We start from the raw sequence: 26,726 nt of genomic DNA, 5'->3' as shown, positions 1-26,726 counted from the left end.
TTCGTGGGCTTTTCTCTAGTTGTGGCAAGTGGGGGCTACTCTTCGTTGTGGTGTGCGGGCTTCTTATTGTGGTGGCTTCTCGTTGCGGAGCATGGGCTCTAGGCACGCGGGCTTCAGTAGTTGTACTTGCGGACTCTAGAGCGCAGGCTCAGGAGTTGTGGCGCATGGGCTTAGCTGCTCCACGGCGTGTGGCATCTTCCCAGACAAGGGATCAAACCCGTGTCCCCTGCATTGGCAGGAGGATTCTAAACCACTGCACCTACAGGGAAGTCGCCGAGATTGAGATTAGATATTAGCTAACTATTAAAACCAGCATAAACCACAATAGTGCAGCCCTTAGTGTTACTATAAACTTCAAATGATGCAACAGTGTTTTCTGTTTTGCAGGATCAGATATATATATATATGCGTTTTCAGATTCTTTTCCATTATAGGTTATTACAAGACATTGAATATAGTTCTCTGTGCTGTATAGTAAGTCTTTGTTGTTTATTTTATATAAAGTAGTGTGTATCTGTTAATTCAGCATGGATGGACCTAGAGAATATCATACTTAGTCAAGTAAGTCAGGCAGAGAAAGACAAATACCATATGATATCACTTATATGTGGAATCTAAAATGTGATACAAATGAACTTATTTACAAAGCAGAAACAGATTCACAGACATAGAAAACAAATTTATGGTTATTTGGAGTCTTAGAATTACAATTCAGGGAGCACAGATTCCAGCAACCACAGAACAGTGTCCCCTCTGGGAAACAAAAGGCAGGTGTTTTTAAAGGAAAACAGAGAAGCACACTTAGTTTCCAAAAGTTTTTTGTGAAGAGTTGTGACTGGAAGGTATGTATTCTTTTTTTTTTTTCCTGTTACAATTTATTGACTCATCAAGTGTGTTTCACTTGTTATCAGTAAAGGCACACTTCTGCACAGTTCCGCAGGATGCCTTTCTCAACAGAGAGCTGCTGCTGCTTCTTTTTTTTTTTTTTTTAAGTCAGCATGGTCAGGATGGAGCCCTAAAGTATAAAATGGAGTTCCTGCTGACAGCTCCTTCCAAAACTTTCAGATCTGCAAGATGAAAAAGTTCTAGAGTTCTGTTTCACAACGATGTGAATATACTTAACAGCAGTGAACTGTACCCTTAAAAATGGCTAAGATGGTGAATTTTTTTTAACTTTTATTTTTTGGCTGCACCGCATGGCTTGCGGGATCTCAGTTCCCCGACCAGGGACTGAACCCAGGCCAAGGCAGTGAAAGCCCGGAATCCTAACCAGTAGGCCACCAGGGAACTCCCAGTGTTGTATTTTTCTTGGTCACAGTTTTGAAAAATAAATTTAAAAGTAATTAATTTTTTTAAAAGGATTGCCCCAGTGGTGCTAAAAACCAACCAAAGTTGTAAGTCATAAATTTGTCATACACAGGTGTGGAGATTTTCTTCTAGGTACACTCTTCAACCAGAACATAGGAACAAGAATGCAAAGACTGGATTGCTCTGGGTTTAGAGATGAGCGGGTTAGGTGGAGTAATATTGTGGCGAGGGAGGAAGGAGTTAAAGTTGCCAGCAGAAAAGTAAACCATGTGGTAGTTTTGAGGTCTTTGTGAATCAAGTAAGTAAAGAAAGCACAAAGATGTTGTAGCTTGGACTGTCGACTGAAAAAAAATGTACAGCCTAAAAGTTGAGAATTATGTTTCATTCAGCAGATTTACTGAGGACTTAAGCCTGGGATACAGCCACTCAGCAAGCTCTGAGGGACTGTTCCAAAGAGGTAAGGGAGGAGCCTGGATGTGTAGGAGTTTTTGGCTGGAAAAAAAATATATATATAGTTGAACATCAAAAGATTATTGCTAATCATAAAAACACGCATCTCAAGTTAATGATTTTAGTGTTTTCTTGTATGGTAAGTGCAAGAGATTGGGCTTATTGAAACCATTCCTTTGATATGCATGTTTTTCTCCATCCTGAGTTCCCCTTAGTTCGCACCAACCTGGTGCCTGCAGTGGCTGATGGCTGTTTGGCCGAAGCATCCTCTGTTTACTGAAATGGCAGGGACATTCTTTGTCCACATAACCATGTCCTCAGAATTTAGATATTCTGATTCCAAAGAGCGCAATGACTTGATCTAACCCCAACATCTTCTTGTGGGTTTTGTTTGATTCTGTTTCCTATTAATTGAATTTAGAGATGGAATGTATACTGTGTACTTGCAAAACCGCAATTCAACACTCTTAGGCAAGCCACTAGGGAAGACGTTACTAGGTGATTGCTTAGTAAGCCTAGAATCAGAACTTGGAAACTTGATTTATCCTTTTTACACTTGAGTTGTTCTTCTTAACAGTAGATCTTTCAACTATGGTAGTGTAATGGAGGAAATTTTTTTTTTCCCTTCTCTTTTCAATTGCTTTCTTCTATGTGTCATGTGAGTTTTAAAATATTGTCATGTATGACATGACAGACAGTGTCAACCATGGGGTTCAACACTAGAATAGTATAAAGGTAATCTTAGTATAGAGATAATCCCCTGCTATAGGGATAATCCCCTGCTGTGGGATAATCTTGCCAAGGAGACAGTAATATTGGCATCTGCTTAGACGTAACTCTCCATTGGATAATGCTTGAATGGGCACTGCCATCGACTGTCTCTGAAGTGGTTTCTTTTCCTTCCTTTCAGCTAAGGTTACCCTACTGCTCTTGTCCTAAACAAGGTGCTAAATAAATGATTCAAATATATCACTTCCAATCCTGTGTCAATAAAATCCTATCCAGTGTCTTGATTGTTCTTTGGACTATATCCCAATCTCTTTTTGACTCTCCTACTTTACTTCTGCAGAAACTTAATCACATCTATTAGATATAGATATCACTAGCTTAAGTCTCAGAGGAAAGCCGTTTTTCCCTTTTAGGTAGTGGGGCATGTTTCAAAGCAATCAACAACATCTACTGAGTCCTGCTATGTGCTCAGCACCATGACTGACCTGAACACAAGAGTCAATAAGATCTGACCTCTGCCCTCAGGGAATTCACTCTAGTTGGAGACCAGTAAGATACACAACTACCTCACAATGTGTTAGGTTTAAGTACTCTGCTTGAAATAGATAAAAAATATTATGAGGGCCCAGTGGGAGGAAATGTTCATTTTTTTCTGAAGGAATGTGAGTAAATATCAGAAGAGTAGTACAGTGTGTCTTCTGTGATATGTACAATCTTTTTCTTCTCAGCCTTTCTCAACTGCATTTCCAATCTGTAATATAAATTTTAAAATATGACTAATATCTTTGGAGAGGAAAGACAGTATCATCCAGTGGGCTGAACACTAGAAGAGAAATGACATCTGCAAGTTTCTCTATAATTAACAGTTATAGTTTCTCAAAATGAACTGCTCGGGCTTCCCTGGTGGCGCAGTGGTTGAGAGTCCTGCCTGCCGATGCAGGGGACGCAGGTTCATGCCCCGGTCCGGGAAGATCCCACATGCCGCGGAGCGGCTGGGCCCGTGAGCCATGGCCACTGAGCCTGCACCAGTGAGAGGTCTGCGTACCGCAAAAAAAAAAAAGAACTGCTCATGTCTCCTTAGCAAGTTTTTTTGTACTGACAAAGTCTGCAGAAGAATAAGATTAGATACACAGCTCACCTCCACCAGAGGTCTCTACTTTGCAACACCTGGGATTTTCCTGGTAATGACATTTATCATTAAATGTGGTAATTTTCCATTCTCTAGTGGTACATCGGTTGGCAAATTTGAAGAGTTTGTTGTTAACCTCTAGTATCTAAGCTGTAGGTGAATATAACAAATCGTTTACTCCAGGATGGTTGTGAAATTGTGATCTATAACAAGAAATAGATATTTGGTCTTTGTCCCATTTCTGGCACAGAGCTCCAAAACCCTCGAATTCCTGGAGATAAGAACAATAAAGGTCTCTTGTTATGTTAATGAGGTGACTTTTAGAAAGTACCTAAGGTTGGGGGCTGGTTGCCAAGAGTACCAGGCATGAAAATTAGGGGTTGGAACTTTCAGTTAGAGTTGATATGATCGACCCTATTTGAACCAATCCCCAATGGCCAATGATATAATCAATCATGCCTATGTAGTAAAGCCTCCATGAAAACGCCAAAGGACAGATTTCAAAGAGCTTCCAGCTTTGTGAACTTGTGGAGATTTGGGGAGGGTGGTGCACTCACACTGAGAGAAGACATGGAAGTGTTGTGCCCTTTCCCCATGCCTTGCCCTATGCATCTCTTCTATCTGGCTGTTCCTGAGTCATATCCTTTTATAAAAAGCCAGTGATCTCGTAAGTAAAATGTTTCCCTGAGTTCTGTGAGCCTCCCCAACAAATTAATTGACCGAAGGAGGGGGTTGTTGGAACCTCTAATTTATAGCCCATAGGTCAGGAGCACAGGTGATAACCTGGCATTTGAAATGGGGATAGGGAGCTAGTCTTGCAGGACTGAGCCCTTGACCTGTATCTCCAGATAGATAGTGTCAGAGTTGAGTTGAATTGTAGGAAACCCAGCTGGTGTTTGAGAATTGCCTTTTGAGGTGGAGAAAACCCCACATTCACACACATCAGAATTGTGACCAATGGTCTTCTTTCTTCTTTTAAAGGCCCAACATGCAGCAAAAATAGGAGCCGATGGCATCGCTGTCATTGCACCTTTCTTTCTCAAGCCATGGAACAAAGGTAGGTAGATAGGTCAAAAGGCACAGTGCTGTACATGGTCCGCTTCTTTATGCCTTCATTCCAAATGGTTGTATTTAACTCATGAAAGTAAAGTCTTATGGACTGGAGGCATGAAGTTGCAATGGTACAGTAGTTCTCCGGAATATTCAGCCTCCCTGGACCCATAAAAGAGAAGAGAAGACTCCATTAAAGGACTTCAGCTCTTTTGTCAAGTAATCTGAGTAGCTCATCCACCAAGCCCTGGGTCAACCTACAGGTGCCTGTGTTTGGGTCAGGTGTCCACTTTTGGCCAATCAGTTGCATAGAGTGTCAGAGTCACATGGCAAAGCATGAGACCATTTTTCTCAGCAAAAGAGGAATATAAGTAATGGACATTTTGAGACTACATACTATTCAAATTTGAGTTAAGTGATGAATTTGAAAAGAGATTTCACAGAAATATCCATTGTCTTCCAAAATATCAAATTATTGTTTTCTCTATGGAAACTATTTGTGGTTTCCAGGTATACTGAGTCTTTTTAATCCTTTTGATTAGCAAAAATGCAGTACAAATTTTAAAAGGATTAAAAACAGACAAAATGTCATTCGCATGCATGATTAAACAAATCCATAGCTAAATGTATAACAGGTCAAAATTGTCATGAAATATTACCTGTTATCAGTAAAATAGTCGTTAATATTGGTAAGTAATTTAAATACTGCTATTTGGGAAATTTAGAATGAACATTTTTAAAGTTTTTTCAGATGGTTTTAAAAAATTTTGCATAAGACAAATGAAAATAACAATACACAATAATTTTGTCAAAATATTTATTATCACAGTATTCAAATGTGTTCATAAGCTTCTCTCCCACTATTCAGTGGCATCCAGATGTAAGCAATTCTGCTGGATTTATTTATCATCTGTAGAAATGGTGCTGCTGAAGCTCAAATTGGATGATGTAGAAAATCCCAATTCCTCAGTAAACCAGAGTGAACTGTCTTCTGATATATCTGAATTTCTCTCCAAAAGGGAAAGGTACCAAACTCTGGTTGAGATGTGCCACTACTTTTATGACTTCCCATTTTGAGCAGATGTTGTTTATCTTCTTGTTGTAGAATTTACTGTTACAACTTTATTCTGATCCTAACGCAAAGTCTTTGCTGTTCACTGACCACACTTACCCTTCTGGGTAAGAGGAAAAGGATCCTGCCTGATGGGCTTCTGATTTTTTTTTTTTTTTTTTTGCGGTACACGGGCCTCTCACTGTTGTGGCCTCTCCCCTTGCGGAGCACAGGCTCCGGACGCTCAGGCTCAGCGGCCATGGCTCACGGGCCCAGCCGCTCCGTGGCATGTGGGATCTGCCCGGATCGGGGCACGAACCCGTGTCCCCTGCATCGGCAGGCGGACTCTCAACCACTGCGCCACCAGGGAAGCCCCGGGCTTCTGATTTTTGTAAGAGTATTGCATGAGCTTCTCTTAATATGTGGGAAGATTTGCACCAGTTTTTTAATAGCTCTTTAGTATGGTAGGAAACTGATCCTCTTATTTTGGGAAAATAAAACGTTGAATAAAGTGAATTGCAAAGACATTGCAGTAGCAGTCTCAGAGATGGTAAGAGTGGTCAAGAATTTTTGGCTTCCAAAAAGGATGGTTGCATTTCATTAGACGGTTCTTTTTTTTTTTTTTTTTTGGCTGTGGGATCTTAGTTCCCCAACCAGGGATCAAACCCGTGCCCCCTACATTGGAAGCGTGGAGTCTTAACCACTGGACCGCCAGGGAAGTCCCAAGGTTCCATTTTTACTGGGGAAAGCCAGTGTTTTACACGTGTTCACACCATGACTTTTCCTGCTGCTTTTTCAGATGTCCTGATTAACTTCCTGAAGGAGGTGGCCGCTGCTGCCCCCGCACTGCCGTTTTACTACTATCACATTCCTGCCTTGACAGGGGTAAAGAGTAAGTACTGCTTCTTTTCATGTTTCTTCACCTTCACCTCTCACATCGTGCCCTATTTCACTAAGAAACCCCGACTCCACCCCACCTCACCCTGTATCACGAAAGCATAAGACTGTTGACTAGATGGTTCCAACAGCTCCAACATAAGTCACTCTTATCAAAAATAAGTCAGCCCTTATCAATCATTGACACCACCTTATAATGGAAGATTTTTAAGTATGAAAGACGAATTGACCCCTATGTACTTGTAGCAGACAACTTGTGTCTGTCACACACACCCCTCCGTCTTATGTGGGAAGACATAGCCTGTAAGCCCCACTAAGACACGGATTGGGTCTACTTTGTACCCTACTGTGTTCTCAGCACCTGGCACACAGGAAGGTACTCCGATCTCTTCTCACTTTTCTTTTAGGTTTTCTTTTATCATTATCATACTTCTCCAGCAAGAAGATTGTTACAGTTAGATGAAATTTATTAGGAGGTTATTTTTAAAATGCCATTCCTTTCTAACTTCCTTAGAAGAAAAAATAGAAGTTGTGCTTTATAAATATCCATCTATTGTCTTCAAGGAACAGAAGATTTAGGGTTACAATTTGATAAGTACAGAGGAACTAGGAGGCAAGGGCAAGTGATCATGTTCAATATGTTCAATCTGCAGCCAGTTGCAGCTGAGAGCAGCCCCTGGCAGCTCCGTGCAGATGTGTGGCGCTAGATGAGATGTTCTCTGTTATTTTCTGGGGATGTACCGGTGAATGAGAGAGACATTTATTGTTTTGAACAGTTCGTGCTGAGGAGTTGTTGGATGGAATTCAGGATAAGATCCCCACCTTCCAAGGGCTGAAATTCAGTGACACAGATCTCTTAGACTTCGGGCAATGTGTTGATCAGAATCGCCAGCAACAGTTTGCTTTCCTTTTTGGGGTGGATGAGGTAAGTTTCCCCCTGGCATATCCCAGCAGGTTAGTTTCCCTCTGCAACAATTGATGTAGCCGCTTATACAGTAGCATCTTTTCTCTTCTCTTTTTCATCAAAGTTAATACTCTCTGTCTGTTTCTGATCAGCAACTGTTGAGTGCTCTGGTGATGGGAGCAACTGGAGCAGTGGGCAGGTAAGCAGGACTCATTTTTCCCAATGCTTATTAGTGTAAAATCCCCCACAGAAGCAGTCATCACCTGCGCGGTTGTATTTCTTGCAAGTATACCTTTTCTAATAGAAATTGCCTTTCTTTGCCACATTCTCTTAGTGAAAAGGAATGAACTAGGGCTTAGCACTTTGTTAGCGACTCAGTCACTCTTACAAGAAGCTTCTGTTGCAGTTAGGGGTGAGGCACAGAAGCTGAGAGCATGCACAGAACTTCTTTATCAGAAATTATTTGGTTACAAATAACAGAATGCCATTCAAACTAGCTTATGTGAAAGAAGGTAAGTTATTATAAAATTTCATAAAACTCAAGGGGAGGAAGTGCAGTGAGGTCTCAGAAGATGAGAACCTAAAACTGCAAAGCTCTCAACAGCCAAGGCAGACCGTTCTCCACCTGTGGTCCTTTGGACATCCCTTTATTTGCCTTTCTCTCCAGATGGGCTTTCTCTGCGTCAGCATGCATGTGGCCAGTCATGGGGCCCAAATGGGGCATCTCAGGATATCACTGGATAGCACTGCTAAGTCAGGTGTCCATGTAAGGTCCGGTCAGCTGCAGCTAGGAAGGTAGAATCATGTGGCCTGATGTCTACTCAGCAGAAGGCCTAGGGACGTTCAATTTGGCATGTCCACTGCACATGTTAACCTAGTTCAGTAGCAATGTGCCTGCAAGCAGAATGACTGAACTATTTACATTAACTGAAAGTGTATTTCCTCCCTGTGGGAAAAGTACAGGGGAAGCAAAGTAATACTCATAGCATATCTTGGTGAGCATGGCTTTGATGAAGAGTAGTTGGGTTGGATGTAATGGTAAATAATGGTTCGTTCACTGAGCCAGGATGCCTGCAACATCCATCATCACTACAGGCCATTTCCTCCAAGGAACCCTGAATGCCTGGATCTGCTGACCTTGGAAATTCTTTTTTTTTCTGGCCCCCATACTAGGCATTTTTATTCTGTCAACAGAATCTGAAAGCAAAGTACATTTGATTACACTTAATTTCTCCTTAATTATGATCACATTCCTCTCTAAATGAGGATACATCTGAGACCCCTGGGATTCAAATTAGAGTATTCTGAAACCCCTTAGACATTCATGCACATATTGCGACTTTGGGTGTTTCACATCTGCAGGTAACTTATCTCAATGATTATATTTTATTCTCCCTATTTTTTTACGAGAAGATAATGTGAACTTCATGTTCTCAGAATGCCTTGTATTGACTCCAGGGACTACATTTATGAAGTACCAACAATGTTCTGTTCCTGGTACACCAACATGAAACTCTTTTCTGATCCTGAGTTACTGTAGGAGAAGTCATTAGAAACTGGGGAAACATCTTTGTTCTGAATTTCTAGAACCTTCTGCCTTGCTGGTTTCTCTAAGAACTCAGTGATTAGTCTAAGATATTTGTCTTTATTGGTAGAGTTAGAGATTCTTTTTTAAGTCAGCAAGAACATTTTACGATATCAAATAACATTCTCATCTCCATTTTTTCTGAAATGTAATAGAATAAGCAGTATGAAGGGATGGTAAGCTTCTCGACAACTCTGTTGCCCTTCTTTGAGACATAGTTTCTTCACAGCAAAATGGAAACCACACCTACCTCACAGGGCTCTGAGAGGATTAGACATGGTTTATGTCAGGCACCCGGAATACAATAGTCAATAAATGGTCCTTGTATTATTATTATCCGTATTAATATTATTACTAGAAACTAGTCTCTGGGTAACATATAACTTGGCAAAGAATTTAGGTAATCTGCTAGTATTTGCCCCTTTTACTGTGGTGCTACATTCACCCAGTTCCTCAGCATAGGGTTTTTGGGACCCACCTCAGATACTACTTTTTTTTTTTTAATTTTTATTTATTTATGTTTGGCTGTGTTGGGTCTTCGTTGCTGTGCGAGGGCTTTCTCTAGTTGCGGCGAGCGGGAGCCACTCTTCATCGCGGTGCGCGGGCCTCTCACTATCGCGGCCTCTCTTGTTGCGGAGCACAAGCTCCAGACGCGCACGCTCAGCAGTTGTGGCTCACGGGTCTAGCTGCTCCGCGGCACGTGGGATCTTCCCAGACCAGGGCTCGAACCTGTGTCCCCTGCATTGGCAGGCAGACTCTCAACCACTGCGCCACCAGGGAAGCCCTCAGATACTACATTTTATCCACAGTTCTTACCTAGCATTGCACCTCTGTGTGCGCCCTGGGCCAGGTGTTGCCCTCAATCACTCCTTGCCAAATACACCTCTGTCTTTCACTTTTTTTCTTTTTTCTAACTTGACCCTTTTCCTATTTTTCTCCCTTTTCTTTATTCCTTTTGGTGTTCTCTGCGTCCTCTGCACTGCTTAGTGTTGCTGGAAAACTCAGAACTGAAGACACCTGATCCTTTAATAGATTAGGGGCTAAAAACAGACTTCTGGAAGGCTTGGTAGATTTTTCCCTTTTGAGCATTAGAGGGGTTTGAGGAGCTGGACCTTCTCTCTAAGTTATTGATCCTGCAGATGTGCTGTTTTCTTTCCAGTACCTATAACTACCTGGGAAAAAAGACAAACCAGATGTTGGAGGCTTTTGAACGGAAGGACTTCTCCTCGGCCCTGAACCATCAGGTAAGCTTTCTTTTCCCTTCATATAAATCATAGCCTTTTTTCTTTCCCACTTGAGAATTCTTATTTTCTCTCATCAGCATTCCTACCACACCTGCCCTCCTTAAGATTGCCTAGCTGCTTCTTTCTGTATTTTCCTTCTTTTTCTTACTTTTTCTTGTTTAAAACCAAACCTGTGCCCATTATCCATGTTTCCTGCATGTCTCATCAGGACAGGCCCCACACAGGAATGACTCCTTTCTGTTCCTCCTAGAAATGATCTTATTTTTAGTCTACATTCAAAGTATTTTTATGACTGTGAAATAATGGTGATAGATTTTTGGGGAAATGACCACATGCCATCCCCTTGAGAACTTCACACCTGAGTCACCAGAGTATATAAGGAAGCTATGAGGCTGGTGATCTACAAAGGGGAGACTTAATCCAAAGTCAGAGCAGGTCAGTCCTCTTTGCCCTGGAAATGTGCTGAGAACTGAAAACATTCACCAGGCAGGAAACAAGAGCTGAATAGGTGATCCAAAAGGAGACACTGGCTTTGAAACAGGAAGAGAAAAGCGGCAGGATCTGAAGTGTTCCAGGGAAGACCCCTGGGGGAAATGGTGGCTGCTGTTAATGTTACAGGGAGGACAGCCTAGCTGTCCAGAGAAGGAAGAGCCTCACCGAAGGGTAGAACCAGCCCCACAGCTGGTAGTGTGTATATGTTAGGTAAACAGAATAAGGTGGAAAGAAATAGGGTAGGCACTACAGAGAAACTTCTGGAGGCCGAGAGGCCCAGGAACTTTCAGGATCATAAAAGTGACTGAGAGGAGTGTCCCAAGAAAATGAGTGAGAATGAAAGGCATAAGCAAGATCAGAGCAGGTGGTCAGTCCCAGTAAGTTTAGATAAGGGATCTTTTGAACAGGACAGGCCACCATCAGGGCAATCAGAAATTACAGAGCAGAAGTTGCAAAGCATCCTGGAGGTTTGAGGGAGTGACCTGAGCTCCAACCAAGAAGAGAACAGGAGGAAGCAGTTGCAAGCAGTGATTAAATACATCCCTACCCTTTAACCCTGAACACTGAGCAAGCCTAAATCTACTTCCTACTTAACTTAAAGTTTAAATAGCTTATTTCATATTCACCTTTATTCAGCCCCAGACCAGGTGAAGCTGAAAGCAGGAACAGCGTAAGGACTTAGGAAGCTATGTCAACTAGATTAAACATTGGCAAGACTTTGGTTTAAATTAAGATATGAAGTCTGAATTGTGTGGACTCTTGCCATCTCTTTTCTTTTTTTTTAATTAATTAATTAATTAATTTATCTTTGGCTGCCTTGGGTTTTCGTTGCTGTGCGTGGGCTTTCTCTAGTTGTGACAAGCGGGGGCTACTCTTTGTTGCGGTGCGCGGGCTTCTCATCGCAGTGGCTTCTCTTGTTGCGGAGCACGGGCTCTAGGCATGCGGGCTTCAGTAGCTGTGCCATACGGGTTCAGTAGTTGTGGCTCACGGGCTCTAGAGCGCAGGCTCGGTAGTTGTGGTGCACGGACTTCGTTGCTCTGTGGCACGTGGGATCTTCCCGGACCAGGGCTTGAGTCCGTGTCCCCTGCATTGGCAGGTGGATTATTAACCACTGTGCCACCAGGGAAGTCCCTGCCATCTCTTTTCATACACGATTTTCTTTTTCCTAAGTTTCCCAGAAAAAATTATTTCTGAAAATTTCAACCTGTTCTGAGCTGAATGATGTGAAAATCGTAGGATGGAGTAAACTGTGAAACAGCTCTGATAACGGAACCTTTCCACTTAGTGGTTTCTTTTATTGGCTGATTCAATTTCCATCTCTTTTTCTTTTTTTTCTTTTAGCCTACTCAAATAAATCATCTCACCCAAAACAGTATTGGTAAGCAGTTTAGTTTACCACATTCTGTTTTTTCTTACAGAAAGCAAGTGTGAGCAGGTCTCATTTACTCACTTATTAATATACCATGGGCTGAACTGAATATATAATTTCAATAAAACTGGTCTCTGCCCTAAAGGAGTTCGCAGTCAAGTGAAGAAACAGATAAATAAAAAGTTAGGGCTAAACTTACTCATTCTCATGGACTTTATTTTTGGCTGTGTTGGTCTTCGTTGTGGCGGCGAGCGGGAGCTACTCTTCATTGCAGTGCGCGGGCTTCTCACTGCAGTGGCTTCTCTTGTTGCAGAGCACGGGCTCTAGGCGCGTGGGCTTCAGTAGTTGTGGCGCACGGGCTCAGTAGTTGTGGTGCACGGGCTTAGTTGCTCCGCGGCATGTGGGATCTTCCCGGACCAGGGCTTGAACCTGTGTCCCCTTCAGTGACAGGCAGATTCTTAACCACTCTGCCACCAGGGAAGTCCATCATTCTCATAGACTTAAATGCCATGTTATATTTACAAAGTGAAATGATACATGTACAGAGATATTCCTTATAGCATTGTTTATACTAGCAAAAGATAGAAACAGCCCAAATATCCACCCATAAGGAAATGGTTAAATACATTATGTTTGAGTTATTTAATGGAACTACATACAGCCCTTTAGAAGGATGAGATACTTTTATATGCACACATCTGGAGAGATCTCCATGATACATTAAGTGTAAAAAAAGCAACAAAGTAGAGACTTCTGAATGTAATGTGCCATACTTTGTGTGTTAGGGAAAAAAAGAACACGTGCATTTATGTTTGTAAGGCTTGATATCAAAATTTTATTCTGCATTGACTTTTTTATTACTAGTATACCATTGATTAAAACAACATAAAAGTAAAATGTTATTGAAAATGCATCTCTTGATGAGATGAATGGTAATCTTTTTAAGAATTGCTTCATGAATTTGTGGATGAATATCCTTTAATGCTAGGATGAGTTAAAGTTCAGCATCAATACTATTTCTGTTTTTTGCTTTTATAGAAATAAGTGCTGTGATACCCTGTTTATATATATTAGTAGATAAGAATGGAAGAAACTTTGGTATAGCAATGTCACTCAGTTCTTCGAGCAGTTTTTGAGTCATATGCTTGATCATTTAATGATTTTCAACTGACAACCTGAATCACAACATTAAAAGCAAAGTTGAAAGGAAAAAATTGAAAACCCTATGATTCTTTAGAGGACTTGTTATCCATTAATTAAAGGAATCACTCTGTCAGCTCTCTTTGTGGATGCCAATACCAACATTTTGATTTGCTCCTTTATTTGGTTCCCAGAGGTGTCCCAAGGCAGTGATATAAGAGGTATGTCTTTATTTTTTCAAAAGTAGGAGAAGGACTGTGAAAAGGGAAATATAAAAGGACAAGCTACACCTCCATTATGTGCAACTTCTTATTCTGATCAATTTTAGAAATAGCACTTATGGAAGTTGAGGGTCTAGAAATTGCCATAAATCTTAGCCTTGACCAAGTGCCCCTGAGGTATCTTGGAAAGTACCCTAGAGGTTAGAGTACCCCAGTTTGGAAACTGCACTAGCTGATAAGTTTACCTCTGTAACCTAGGTGGGTAAAGGTTACCTTCCCCATCCTAACTCTCTGTTGTACAATTCCTTCATTGGAGCTTCTTTTCTTCATGGGCTCATTTCATAAAAGTTTATATACATGAAAAGATCCTACCTTATCCTGGGTAGATCTCAGTCATCCTCACATGGCTGTTCTCCACTCCAAAAGACCCTCAGAAAACTAAGGTGTGTGGACTTTTTAGTTTGGGGTTTCTGCAATTTGACCTCTAAATTCTTTAAATTATCACAGTTTAGTAATTACTGACTATAGATTTGTTTGTTCCTTTCCAGTTTTGTATTCAGAGATTTATCAACTTTGTGGTCAAACTCGGTAAGTTTCCCGCTTTGTCTCCTACTGGAGAGTGTAAAGGAAATAGACTTTCTCTGAGCGTTTCAGAGAAGGTGATGAGGGACTTTCATCACTTTCTCTGAGGGTTCAACAAGAACACCTTTTAATCAGCTACAAGCAAAGTTTTATTCCTAATACTAACTTTCAGGGCCGGTCCTATAAAATGGTAAAGTAAACCTAGTTGGAAGGTCTTGGCAACCTTCTACAAATCTCTCTCCTCCATCTTAGCACTTTGTTCACCTCCCCACTCTGCTCACACACCATTTTTTTAACCCCTTCTCTCCTACACCATCAACACTCCCTCCCTTTACTTGCCTCTGCTCATTAAAATTCTACTACCACACTATAACTGATGTAAGCCTAAGTGTTTAGAGGAAGGCAGTTTGAATACAGATCTTACTAAACTGTGAATGACTGACAGCTCTCCCAAGAGTATCTGCAATTTTAAAAGAGTTTATTAACACAAGTAAGCTTAAATGGATGGAGGTTTGAATAATATGACAATGTAAAGTTTGAGGGAAATACAGTGAATTTGAGTAGAGAAACCTCTCCACAGTCTCCTAAGTCTTATCCCATAACAAATGATAAATGCCACTATTCACTCCACTTCCGCAAGAGATTGGCCCTTCCTGAGGACCTGGGTCAAGCCCAGGAAAAGTTTTAGGTTTATTCTTGGCAGACCTCCTACCTTCCTTTCGGAGCCTTTCTGCCTCTTCCTGGCAACTCCTCCCAAGCCCTAAGCACCTATTATGTACTATGCCCCTCATTCTCACAGGGTTTTCAGCCAACTATTTATCATTCAAAGACAATGCTTCCCATTTGCTTTTCCACTTTGATGATTTTTGTCATATTTGTGTATCACCAGTACTATTATTACCTAATATCATTCCCTTGTCCTAAGCAATACTTCTCACAAAATCGTGGGTTTAGCATATGTTCCTAAAATGCATTAAAGTAGATTTTGAACTACTACTAGTTCTATAGTTTTTTAAAGAACTAAAAGTTTACCTGTACATGTAAGATCACTTTGCATACCAGCAGTGATTCTGCAGTAGTTTTGTAAAGTATAGCTGTAAGGTATTAGCTGAAAGGATTTACTCTTTTGCCAGATTTTTGGCATTTTAAAAGAGGCCTCTTGAAGACAGTTTTTATGATCTAAAAGAACATATCTTTAAAGAGCTCGTTTCAGACTTCCTTGGGGGTTGGAGTTTTCATGGTTTAGTCAAAGAAAGACTTTTTTTTTCTTTCAGTTTTTTTGAGATAAAACTGACATGCAGCACTGTGTAACCCTGTTTCTGTTTTATTATGTTTGTTCATTTTTTGTTTTTTAGATTCCACTTGTAAGTGAAATCATACAGTATTTGTCTTTTTCTGTCTGACTTATTTCACTTAGCATAATACCCTCTAGGTCCATCTGTGTTGTCACAAACAGCAAGATTTCATTTTTTTTTATGGCTAAGTAATATTCCATTGTATATAAGAGAGACTTAATCTTAATAAACATGATAAAGCCTTATCATGAAGGTAGCTCTCAGTCTTCCACCATTCATAATAAGCCTAGGAGGGCCATTTTGCATTTAGCAAAGTATATTCTATATATTTAGCCAAGCTAGTATTTTTCTTCCCAATGCTCAATTGTTACTGTAACCAAATTACCTTAGTAAAAGAAAGTTACTTCTCATACCTTTGATCCAAGAGCAATAGCCAGTTAAGAAAACAAATATCTTCCTGTGCTATATTCTGGATTACTTCCTTAGATCTACCTTCAAAATCACTAATTCTATCTTTAGCTATGTTTTCTACTGTTTAGTTTTACTGATTATATATTTTTAATTTCCAGCATTTCTTTTTGTCTTTTTCTTCCAGATCTTCCTGTTCTTTATTTATATGCCCTTCTCTTAGCCTGTGGCTTCTATTCTTACGTTTATCTCTGTGAAGCCTCTTTCAGAATTTTGTATCATCTTTTCTCAGGATGTAAAATTTGTCAGTTGGGCATTTGCTGTCTCTCATGCAGCTTCTTTTTCCTTGTGTGCTTTGTAATTTTTAACTCTGATTTCATCTTCAGAGACAGCTGTTTTCTGGAGAATCCATTGTACTCTAGGTTGTGAGTTGTCCCATCAAATGATTTTACATTTGCCTCTGCTAGGACACTATAGTTTCATCAGTTCTAACCAGTCTTTAGGTATATTTCTTAGTATGGTTCCTGTACCAAGCACATAATGCAAATACGGATCCAGCATTCATATATGGCACAGGCTTGGGATTTCATTTATATGATTTTTTTCCTTCCACACCCTGGCAGAAGTCATGCTTCCTTGCCTCTTAGACCAGTGGGCCAGTTTTTTTTTTTTCTATTTCTTTTCATAGAAGGCTGGCTACCAGTTTTATATGGGGAGTTTAATTCCAGCTCTTTGCTGTGTACAGACTCAAGGCTTCATCTTGCATTCCTGCCCTAGTCTAAAACAGCAGCATTGAGTCATAAACTACCTTAAATAGTGCATTTCTCAGGTACTTCTTAGATTTGTTTGAACTAAATTGTGACCTAGTGACCAAGTCCTACATCATTCAATCCACAACAGTGTATCCCTGAATCAGATTATCCTCATGGACCACTGGCTTCAGCAACTCCTTACTACTCTGACCTCTTTATTCCTGATACTTCTCGTTCCTCCTTCTTGCTTCTGAGGTTGACTTTGAGTCTCACTTTGTTTTGTTTTACAGTTTGTCAATTTGTTAAAAAGTTTCCAGCATTTCTGTATGTTTAAAGCAGGAATAGGGATTTCCTACATCTGCTCAGTCTGCCATATTGACAGGAAATGTTCCCATCTTTTAGTTCCACTTTATCCTGTTATAGTAATCACTGTAAGAATATGATCTCTTCTTTCGAGTGTTTGTGGCAAAGTGGACAGTGCCAGCCATGTTTCCTCATTTATATTTTCCTGTCTAGGTTTTGGAGTGTCGCAGACCAAAGCCATCATGACTCTTGTCTCTGGGATTCCAATGGGCCCACCCCGGCTTCCACTACAGAAGGCCTCTAGGGAGTTTACTGATAATGCAGAAGCTAAACTGAAAAGCCTAGATTTCCTTTCTTTCACTGATTTAAAGGATGGAAACTTGGAAGCTTGTAGCTAGTGCCTCTCTATCGAATCAGGGTGTGTACGTTGAGATATAATCCACTTTGAATACTGCATTCATTTCTCAAAAACTTTTTAGATGAGTTTGAACTAAACTTTCCTAGCAAATGAAATCTTGCATCAATCAACAAGTACTTAAATACCTACTATGATCTTTTAAAAGTTTTAATTTATGAAGGGGCAAAAACTCTAAAAGGAGTTATGAGCCCTAAGTCATTCAATATGTCACAGAATTTTGGTGGAGAAGTTTTTGCATAAATGGATAATATGGAATCAAGAGGAAAATTGTAATTGATTAATTCCATCTGCCTTTGGGAGCTCCCATTGTCTTGATTTCTGGTTGTTAATCCTATTTTAAAGTTTTCTAATTTTAAACCACCATAATGTACTTTCATTTTAATAAATATTCATTTGGAATCTAGGACAACTCTGAGCTATTGCATTTAGGCAGACATGCTAACTTTAATGCCAAATTACAGTGAGACTCAACTATGCACAACTGTTAACAAACCAGTTCACTTGGCTGCTCAGTCTAACTCTAGAATATCTGCTTTCGGATTAATTGCGATGTCGCAGTTTTCCCCAAAAACATTGGGTTAGGTGAAGACTTGCTTCACTTACTATAACTAAAGGGCCATTAGGGTGGTTTTCACATAACAAAGGAAAGGCCTTCCCCGAAGATGAATTCAAGTCTCTAATTGTTGCTATAGAGAACTTCTCAAAGTTTCCAAGAACCAAAGAGCTCTCTGCTCTGGGCACCACAGACTTCCCCTTTCCTCACTGAGAAGAAAGTGTCCCTCAACAGTGCCCTGAATTATTGGAAATGAAAGCCAGCATCCCTTCTGCCGTGAGCCCAGGGGCTACTTACTGTTATTTCCCAGTCACATTTTCACACAGTCACTTTTCAGTGATAAGAGATTTAGGGAGGACCTAAAGATTTAACTTTAACTTTCTCTACACACCTTCTTTACTTTTTTCTTTTTCTGGACTATATAACTGGCTGCTCAGTCTCCTCTCTAACAAACCCTGGTACATGCCTTCCAGTAACAAAGTGTACTGATGGTCAATCCTTAGTGATTTTAAACTGGACTATATAAACAGTCTAATAACTACCTAAGATTTTATTTTGTTTCTTATCTAATTAGTCTGCTCATTGGCAGAGGAAGAGTATTTGAAATTCATATCAGTTTACTCTATATATTTTTTAATTTTTAAAAATTAAAAAGAAAATGTTTGCAAAATGAGAATTTGAAATGATCAGTGGATTTAATTATCTTTGCTACCCTTCTCTTTATATCTCCTCACTCCTTTTTTGCCCAGGAATAAAACACACTGTTTTCTCATATTTCTCTCACCTTTAGGAGTAAGGTATCTGAATTAGAAATTGAACAACGGTGGCTTATGTGAGCTTATATTCTACCTCACTGAAACTTTTCTCTATAGCCGTTAATTTCCTGAAAGAAGAAAAGTGAGGTTTTTGTTAGTCTTTGGTTCTGAGGATGTCATATCCCTACTTAATGATACTAAAGCCAAATTAATTTTTTAGTGAAGATAAATATTGGATATCCACTAAGCAATGAACTCTGCTTTTCTTTTTTTGCTCTTCTGAAATTAGTGCTTGGAGGGCTTTTAACATGATTAATGAGATCTTGTGAACACAAAGTTAGTTAAACAAAATGACCCAGGGCTGAGTTTAGCTCTATGTATTTTAACATCCAACTCCGTAGAAACAAGGGACTTCTCTGGTGGTTCAGTGTTTGGGACTTCATGCTCCCAGTGCGGGGGGCCTGGGTTCAATCCCTGGTCTGGGAACTGGATCCCACATGCATGCCGCAACTAAGGAGCCTGTGAGCCGCAAATAAGGAGCTGGCCTGCTGCAACTAAGACGCAGTGCAACCAATCAGGGAAGCACAAAAGAGAAAACCATTGTCATTAGTGGTTTTTTACAGTTTGCTTTTGAGGATAATCTACTGAATTTTTCTGCCAATGACATTTCAGAGTGAAGTTGTCATCAGGAGTAGACTTCCACAGAGAATCAAGAGTATAACAGTCCAATATATTTTACAGGTGATACCTGACAGTTTATGAGTAGCTGCAGATCACTTTTTTCTCCATTTTTTCCCCAAAGTCTTGGATGATAAACAGGAATCATGACTTTGACCACCACTATAGTGCTCATATAAAGTTTTAGCAGCTTTCAAAATGGAGTTAGGAGAATTCAGGCCAACAAGTTGGCCCAGAACGTATTTCATTTCTTTAGTGGTTCCCTTAGCCATCTGGTTACCTGGATGGGTTTGAACATATGCATGTGCCAGAAGCTCAGGAGTGGATACCCTCTGTTTAGGGTCCCTTAGTAAACAACACTTTAACACATCTTGAAGAAGGTATAAATGGAAAATAGGGAAAGGTGTTTAGCAACGTCACTGGGAAGCCTGTGCAGAGTGCACCTAAATGCAAGTCACATCACACTAATTTGTTTGTGTTGGCCTTCTAGAGGAAGGAAAACCATTAGAAAACTTTCAGGTTTTTTTTTTTTTTTTTAAAAAAGAAATGAATGAATGTTATACAGCAGTGGGTTGCTAATAATGCCTTTAAACAAAAGTAAAATTTTGGAATATTATGAATTTATTGTTATCTTTGAATTTAGCGTTTAATGTCAAAACTACAGTAATGATGTGAAATATCTTATTTATCACAGTACTAAAAGCTGATTTTTAACATCTTTTCCAAAGTGGAAATCTGAGATTAGTTCATTGGAGATGGTTGGAAGGTCAAAGTGATTTCAGGGACTGGTTTTGTTACTGAGTCCAACAGCACCTCTTAGCCAGTGTTATCCATAAGATTTCAGTCCAAGGAGTAGTAGAGAGTTGGGTTCAATATAGTATGAAATGGAAAACAGTATAACATGGTTTTGTGGGAGGCAGGGTTGGCCTTATGCTTCTATGTCTGACCTCAGGCTGTGTCGGTTCAAGTCCCAGCTCCACCACTTACTATCTGTGTGACTACAGCGTTATGTTTTTAAATATAAAATTATTAATTTTATTATTTTATTTCATTTACTTTGGGCTGAGTTGGGTCTTTGTTGCTGCTCGGGAGCTTTCTCTAGTTGTGTCGAGCAGGGGCTACTCTTCATTGCGGTGCACGGGCTTCTCATTGCCTTGGCTTCTCTTGTTGTGGAGCACGGGCTCTAGGCACGCAGGCTCAGTGGTTGTGGCACACGGCTTAGTAGTCGTGGCTCACAGGCTTAGTTGCTCCGCAGCATGTGGGATCTTCCTGGACCAGGGCACGAACCCGTGTTCCCTGCATTGGCAGGTGGATTCTTAACCATTGCACCACCAGGGAAGTCCCTACAACATGTTATTTAACTTCTCAGCCATTCATTTATCTCATTGATAGCATGAGAATTATAATATCTATCTTCTGGGGTTATTATGAGAATTACACATATGAAGAAGGTCTCAGAATAGTGTCTGGCACATCTTAGGCACAGTGAAGTGTTAGTTATTGTTAGTTTTTATAGCTATCCAAGGCATTCGGTGTATGTTCTTTATACAACAGAGAGAAGCATTACATTGCTGCTAAACCTTTTAACTCAATAGGTGCCAAAATAAAGTCGAAAATGATATGAAACCCAAGAATTGAAATTTGCATTTATTATTACTGGAGTCCAGATCATAGTGCCACCCTCAGATTTTTTCATAGGTTGGGAATTTCTGACTGTGCTTCTAACAGCAGAGGATGGGGAATGGAAAATATCTGTGGGTTCTTGAATGATCCATGTATCACTATTTGGAACAAACAAAATGAGAGAATGACTTTTGCTAAGTGATTTCAGAGGAACAAGCAGGTCAAAGAGGCATAGATGAAAAAAGTCATCATCATTGAAAGATTTGAAGTATTTATGTGTGTATGGGATAGGAAGGTATGTGACATGACTTTTTGTTTTAAAAATGACACTCTTGAAGCAGTGTGATGAGTAGATTGGAAGACAGACTGGGAACAGGTAAACTGTTAGGTGGCCTATTGTGATAGGTAACCAATGGTGGAGCCACTAAGGAAGTGGCAGCAGGGATGGAGGGGAGGGAATGGAACGAAAAATATTTAGAAAGAATCAACAGAACCTAGATATGGAAGATACAGTTGGCCCTCTGTATGCGCGGGTTCCACATCCAAGGATTCAACCAACTACAGAAGGGAAATATTAAAAAAAAAAAAAAAAAAATTCCAAAAGGTTCCAAAAAGCAAAACTTGAATATGCCTCATACTGGTAACTATTTACATAACATTTACATTGTAGGTATTATAAGAAATCTAGAGATGATTTAAAGTATACGGGAGGATATCCTATAGGTTATATGCAGACACTATAGGTTATATGCTCAAGGAACTTGAGCATCTGTGTATTTTGGTATCTGCAAGGGTCCTGGGACCAATCCACTGTGGATACTGAGGGACGATTGTACTTGCATTTGTTCTTTATTTCATGTAACAAATCACCCCTAAACTTAGCAGCTTAAACCTGGAAACATTTATGAATTCACACAATTTCTGAGGGTTGGGAACGAGGAGCAGCTTAACTGGGTGGTTGTGGCACAGAGGTTGTCAGAAGGTTGCAGTCAAGCTATCGGCTAGAGCTTTACTCATCTCAAGGTTCAATTGGAGCTGGAGAACCTGCTTCTAGATTCACTTACCTGTAGTTGTGGGCAGGCCTCTGTTCCTTGCTGGCTCTTGGCCAGAGGCTTCAGTTTCTCACAACATTATGGCAGCTTTCTTCGCCCAGAAAGGGAGATCTGAGAGAGAGATCCACGAGAGAGAGAGAGATGGCACACAAGTGAGCCAGAGCTCAAAATAGAAGCCACAGTCTTTTAAAGCAATCTCAGAAGTAGCCTACCATCCCCTTCTGTATGCTATTAGTCAAAAAGGACAACCCTAGGACAATGTAGGATGGGACTACACAGGGAATGAATTCCAGGAGGAAAGGATCATTGTTGGCCATGTTGAAGGTTGCCTACCACAATAATAAAAGAATCAGAATTGACACCCAGGAATCAAAGCCTGTGGGACATCATGTAGAGAGGCCCACCAAGCATTTATGTATATTGATCTGAAGTTCAAAAGGTTTGGATAGGAGATAGAGGTTTAGAGGGTATCAACACATAGATAGTAGTTGAAACCATGGGAAGAATAAGATTGTCCAGGCAGAGCATATATAGAGTGCTAAGAACAGCAACTGGGCATGATTGGCATTTGGTGTGCTTACAGAGGAAGTTGCATAGGAGTCTGAGATGGACTGATCGGAGACAAGAGAGCAGAGCTGTGCTCGGAAGAACTCCAAAGTCCTCAAATGTGAGGGGTGGTGATGCTCAGAGATTTGCTTCAGGAGTCTTATCCTTAGAGGAGAAAGCAAAGTTCGGAGGAAAATGGGCAGCTGGCAAATGTCACCAGCCCCAAAGGACCAGGGTCTCCCAGCCACCGCTGAAGTCCTCTTTGAAGCGTGGAAAGCCCTGGAACCTCAGCAGTTGGGTACTATGTAGGTTCCATTCCCAACCACCTTGTTGCTCGGGACACAGACTATAGGGCAGCTCAGAAGCAGCACAACTCACCATTGACTTCCCAAGCTGCAGGGCAGGAGGCTGGAGCTGGAAGACCAGCATCCACCCCACCCCTGGCTCAAGGGAAGGGAAGACTAAACCCAGGGCAGCTGAAGGATCTGCCCAGACCAAGGCCAGTGGTGAGCTGGTAAATGGTTAATAACGCTCTGGCAGAGGATGCGGGGGAAAGGGCCCAGACTTGTAGCATTTGCCTATTTCTATGGTTAGATACTCCCACCATGGGATGAGGATCAAGATGGCAGAGTAAGAGGATGTGGAGCTTACCTCCCCCTATAAATACATCAAAAACACATCTATGTGTGGAAAAAGTCTCACAGAAAACTAACCGGAAACTGGCAGAAGAACTCCTGTGCAACTAAGGCTGCAAGAAAGATTCCCGTGTAATCAGGTAGTGTTACCGAGTCCAAGCTCGCTCTGCTTGTCGCACGACACGGCAATAAATCGGGAGCGAGGTGCTGAGGCAAGGTACATAAAGTCGGCAGACCAAGAAGATGGCAGACTAGTGTCAAAAAACCATCTTATCGGGGTCTGGATGCCAGTTTCTTTTATAGAACAGAGAGGGGGAGGAGGTGAGGAAGTAAAGTAAAAAGGCCACAAGTTCTGCAAATATCCCTTGGAATGCCCAGCCTCGGGGAGGGGATGTGTTAATTTCTTCTTTCTAGCAGCAATTCCCAGGTGGACAGGGTTGGGATGTTTCCCTGAACAAAGGCACTTTGGTTTAACATTCAGGCAGAGGGGCAGGCCATTGTGTAGACAGTATCCTTTTAGTGAACAATTAGCAACAAAAAGCAAACGTTAAAGTAAAGAAGCAGGGCTTCACTGGTGGCTCAGCCTGCTGAGGCAGGGGACACCGGTTCGTGCCCAGTCCGGGAGGATCCCACATGCCGCGCGGAGCGGCTGGGCCCGTGAGCCATGGCTGCTGAGCCTGCGCGTCCGGAGCCTGTGCTCCGCAACGGGAGAGGCCACAACAGTGAGAGGCCCGCGTACTGCAAAAAATAAAATAATAATAATCATAAATAAAGTAAAGAAACAGATCCAACATGGAGTCAGGGTTGGGTCTTCCCTGTTACAGTAGGATGGGAAGAAAGGCATCGGGTGGAGACCTGTGACTTTGGGAGGGGACTAAGGAAAAGGGATATCGCACAGGTGGACACTAGCCCTGAGGAGTGATCAGGTCGAGCCACACACTGGGCATTCGAGTCCTGGGGTCCTACGCAGAAGGATAAGCCCCTTTGGCTGCTTGGAGGACCACTGGGACAGATTAAAAGGCTGGAGGAGCCTAGACTCCACTTGAGAGGAGTGTGCAGGTGCTGGTTTGCCATCAGACACGGTGGAGAGAGGTCTGCCCTAGCGGCTGCCTCCTTGCTATGCTCCCCAGTCTGAGCTAAGAGAACAAACACCCTGGCCCCACTTATTCCACACCACAGCTTGGCAATGGACCTAGGGCAGCCAGGACCTGGGAAAAGACTTGATCTAGGGATGCCTAGGTAACCCAGGGGTCTGGGGTGTGGTCCAGGAGGGGCAGCAGTGGCCATTGTTGGCACTCACTCAAACAGCACCACAGAAGCAGTCCAGACTTCTCATGGCAGCCCAGCCACTTAAACCTCTATGACCCTCAGTCCCAGCCTGGTGAATGCGCTGGCCCCAACCACTCCATACCGTAACTTTGCATTAGATGTGGGATGGCCACAACTGGGGAAAAGACATGACTTTGGGCTGCTTCTGAGCAGAGCTGTAGATGCCTACAAAGGCAGCACATTGAACATCTGTAAGCACACCAGCCCCATTTACTTCACCACTCCCCTCCTTTGAGGCAAAGGCTTCAGTGCCGGGAGGAGTAAAAACATACACTTAAAGAGAACAAAGCCAGCCTGACTCCAACCCTCAGGGCTCTCGCTCCAGCAGCTCGGAGCAGAGCCCACCCCTGACAGTGTGGTTACAGCCACTGAACAGAGAGGAAGTCCCACCTCACACCGTGCACAGGCTCTAGCTCCTACAGCACCAGTCACACCCCCTATCAGGGTGATAGTGGCCAGCACACCCTGAGAAAAGATGTGGCTGGTGTCCGCATGAAATCCAGTCCTCACACCAGAGACACTGGGCAAACAGTCTACATAGGGATGCTCCCACATAAAAACACCTATTCAAGACTACAACAGTTAACTGTTTTCACCTAAATTCATAAAGACAGAGAAAGTTAAGTAAAATGAAAAGACGGAGGAACTACTCTGTAAGGCCAACTGGCCCGAGGCAGGGGAACACAATCAGATTCACAGGTTGCATCAGACCGAATTCTCCGGACCACCCAGTTCCAGAAACTGCCCTGGAGACATTCTGGACCACCCAGTTCCAGAAACTGACCTGGGGACTTTGAACCCGGCCCAGCCTTACCGCCTTTCGAGGGGCGGGACCAACGGTCCCCCAGGATACCCGAAAAGACCACCAAATAAGGAATACCCTGCGCCCTCCCAGATTCACCACAGCCCTTTCCCTTCTTCCCCTATAGAATCTTGCCCAACCCTCGCCCGGGTGCGACTTCTCTGGCCCCTTTCTCTCGGACCAGTGAACCTCGCCCGGGAGCGCTCCCTAATAAAGGTCACTTGAAGCTTTCCTCTGTTTCGCGGTGCCGTTTGTTAAGATCCGACCTTACACTCTCAATTGAAAAAGCAGCAGAAAACCCCAGAAAAAATAATGAAACATATAATCAGTCTACCAGACAATGAATTTAAAAAGTTCGTAATAAAAGTGCTGTGTTCATTATCTGCTACAAAACACTGGCAATTCACTTATGCTAGTTGGGTTTCACTTATCATAAAAAAAGCCCCTGCTGCTTTAAGCACCCTGGAAGGGGACAAAGAAACAAAAGATTAACGTGTTTCCCCGAATGATTTTGTTCCTATTTGAAGAGAGCAAACACATGGAGAAAATAAAAGAATGAGTAATGCTCGAGAATGCTGTTATTCTGATCATGGGAGCAACAGAGTTTTAAAGGGATTACTCACAGTAAGCTAGAAGAGTTGGGAAAAAACGTACTGAAAGAGGTGAAATATGAGGATGAGAGGTATGATGGGGCCTGATAATTGATTAGCCTGGATTCTGTGGAACAACCCCAGGTGAAATATTTTGTATTGTTGCCTCCGTGGGAAGCACTAGAGTTCAAAAACTTAAGTGACTACTACAATCGTTAAGAATCCAATTTATTCCAAAGACTCTGAAGACAAGAGGCTATCCAATGTGAGCAAAAACAACCTTGCAGTTTTTGTCTATTCATTAAACTAGTTTTTACTGAGCACTGGATGTACCAAGCACTGCAGCGAGCTAGCCAGGCAGGGTTCCTGCCTTCACTGAGCTTATGTCTTTCAGGAGACGTTCACGTTAGAGTATCTGACTCACTCCACCACCACCTACTGAACACCTATTGTGTGCCACATACACATGATAAGCTCCCTTCACATGTCACCCTGTTCAATTGCCTCAACAACCCTATAAAGTTAGCACCTGAGATTTCCAGTTCTGTCTTCGAAGGGCACCTCATCTACCACAGGTCCCTATGACAGAAGCTGCAAAACATTTTGCTGCATTAAAATGCTACAGGTCCCCAACTCGCAAAAAACTTTCAAAAGTAGGTATTGCACTACAGGAAGAAGCAGGGCTGGGGCGCCCGGAGCCAGGCGCAGCGGATCTCCCAGCCGACGAGACTCTACCAACCGCTTGGTAGCTGCAGCCCCGCCCCTCCCTCTGGGCGCCCTTTGTCCCAAGCTCGCTTTCTGCGCATGCTTAGCGTAGTGACCCCGCCCTCCTTGGC

The 26,726-nt window shown here is 41.9% G+C and overlaps 1 protein-coding gene across 1 annotated transcript in view; it reads left to right on the top strand.

The window, feature by feature from the left end:
* Positions 1-19,878, top strand: part of NPL (N-acetylneuraminate pyruvate lyase) — a 39,552-nt gene extending 19,674 nt beyond the window's left edge. Inside the window, 7 exon segments of the mRNA XM_024732624.1 lie at positions 4,598-4,673; positions 6,517-6,609; positions 7,391-7,539; positions 7,671-7,717; positions 10,263-10,347; positions 14,118-14,157; positions 17,123-19,878. Of these exon segments, the coding sequence (XP_024588392.1) occupies positions 4,598-4,673; positions 6,517-6,609; positions 7,391-7,539; positions 7,671-7,717; positions 10,263-10,347; positions 14,118-14,157; positions 17,123-17,307 (675 nt within the window). The 3' untranslated portion in view covers positions 17,308-19,878.
* Positions 19,879-26,726: the final 6,848 nt, after the last annotated feature.

The sequence above is a fragment of the Neophocaena asiaeorientalis genome, unplaced genomic scaffold (assembly GCF_003031525.2).
Source record: "Neophocaena asiaeorientalis asiaeorientalis breed wild unplaced genomic scaffold, Neophocaena_asiaeorientalis_V1.1 scaffold119, whole genome shotgun sequence".
NCBI classification, from domain to species: domain Eukaryota; kingdom Metazoa; phylum Chordata; class Mammalia; order Artiodactyla; family Phocoenidae; genus Neophocaena; species Neophocaena asiaeorientalis.
This window is presented reverse-complemented; position numbering and strand designations above follow the sequence as displayed.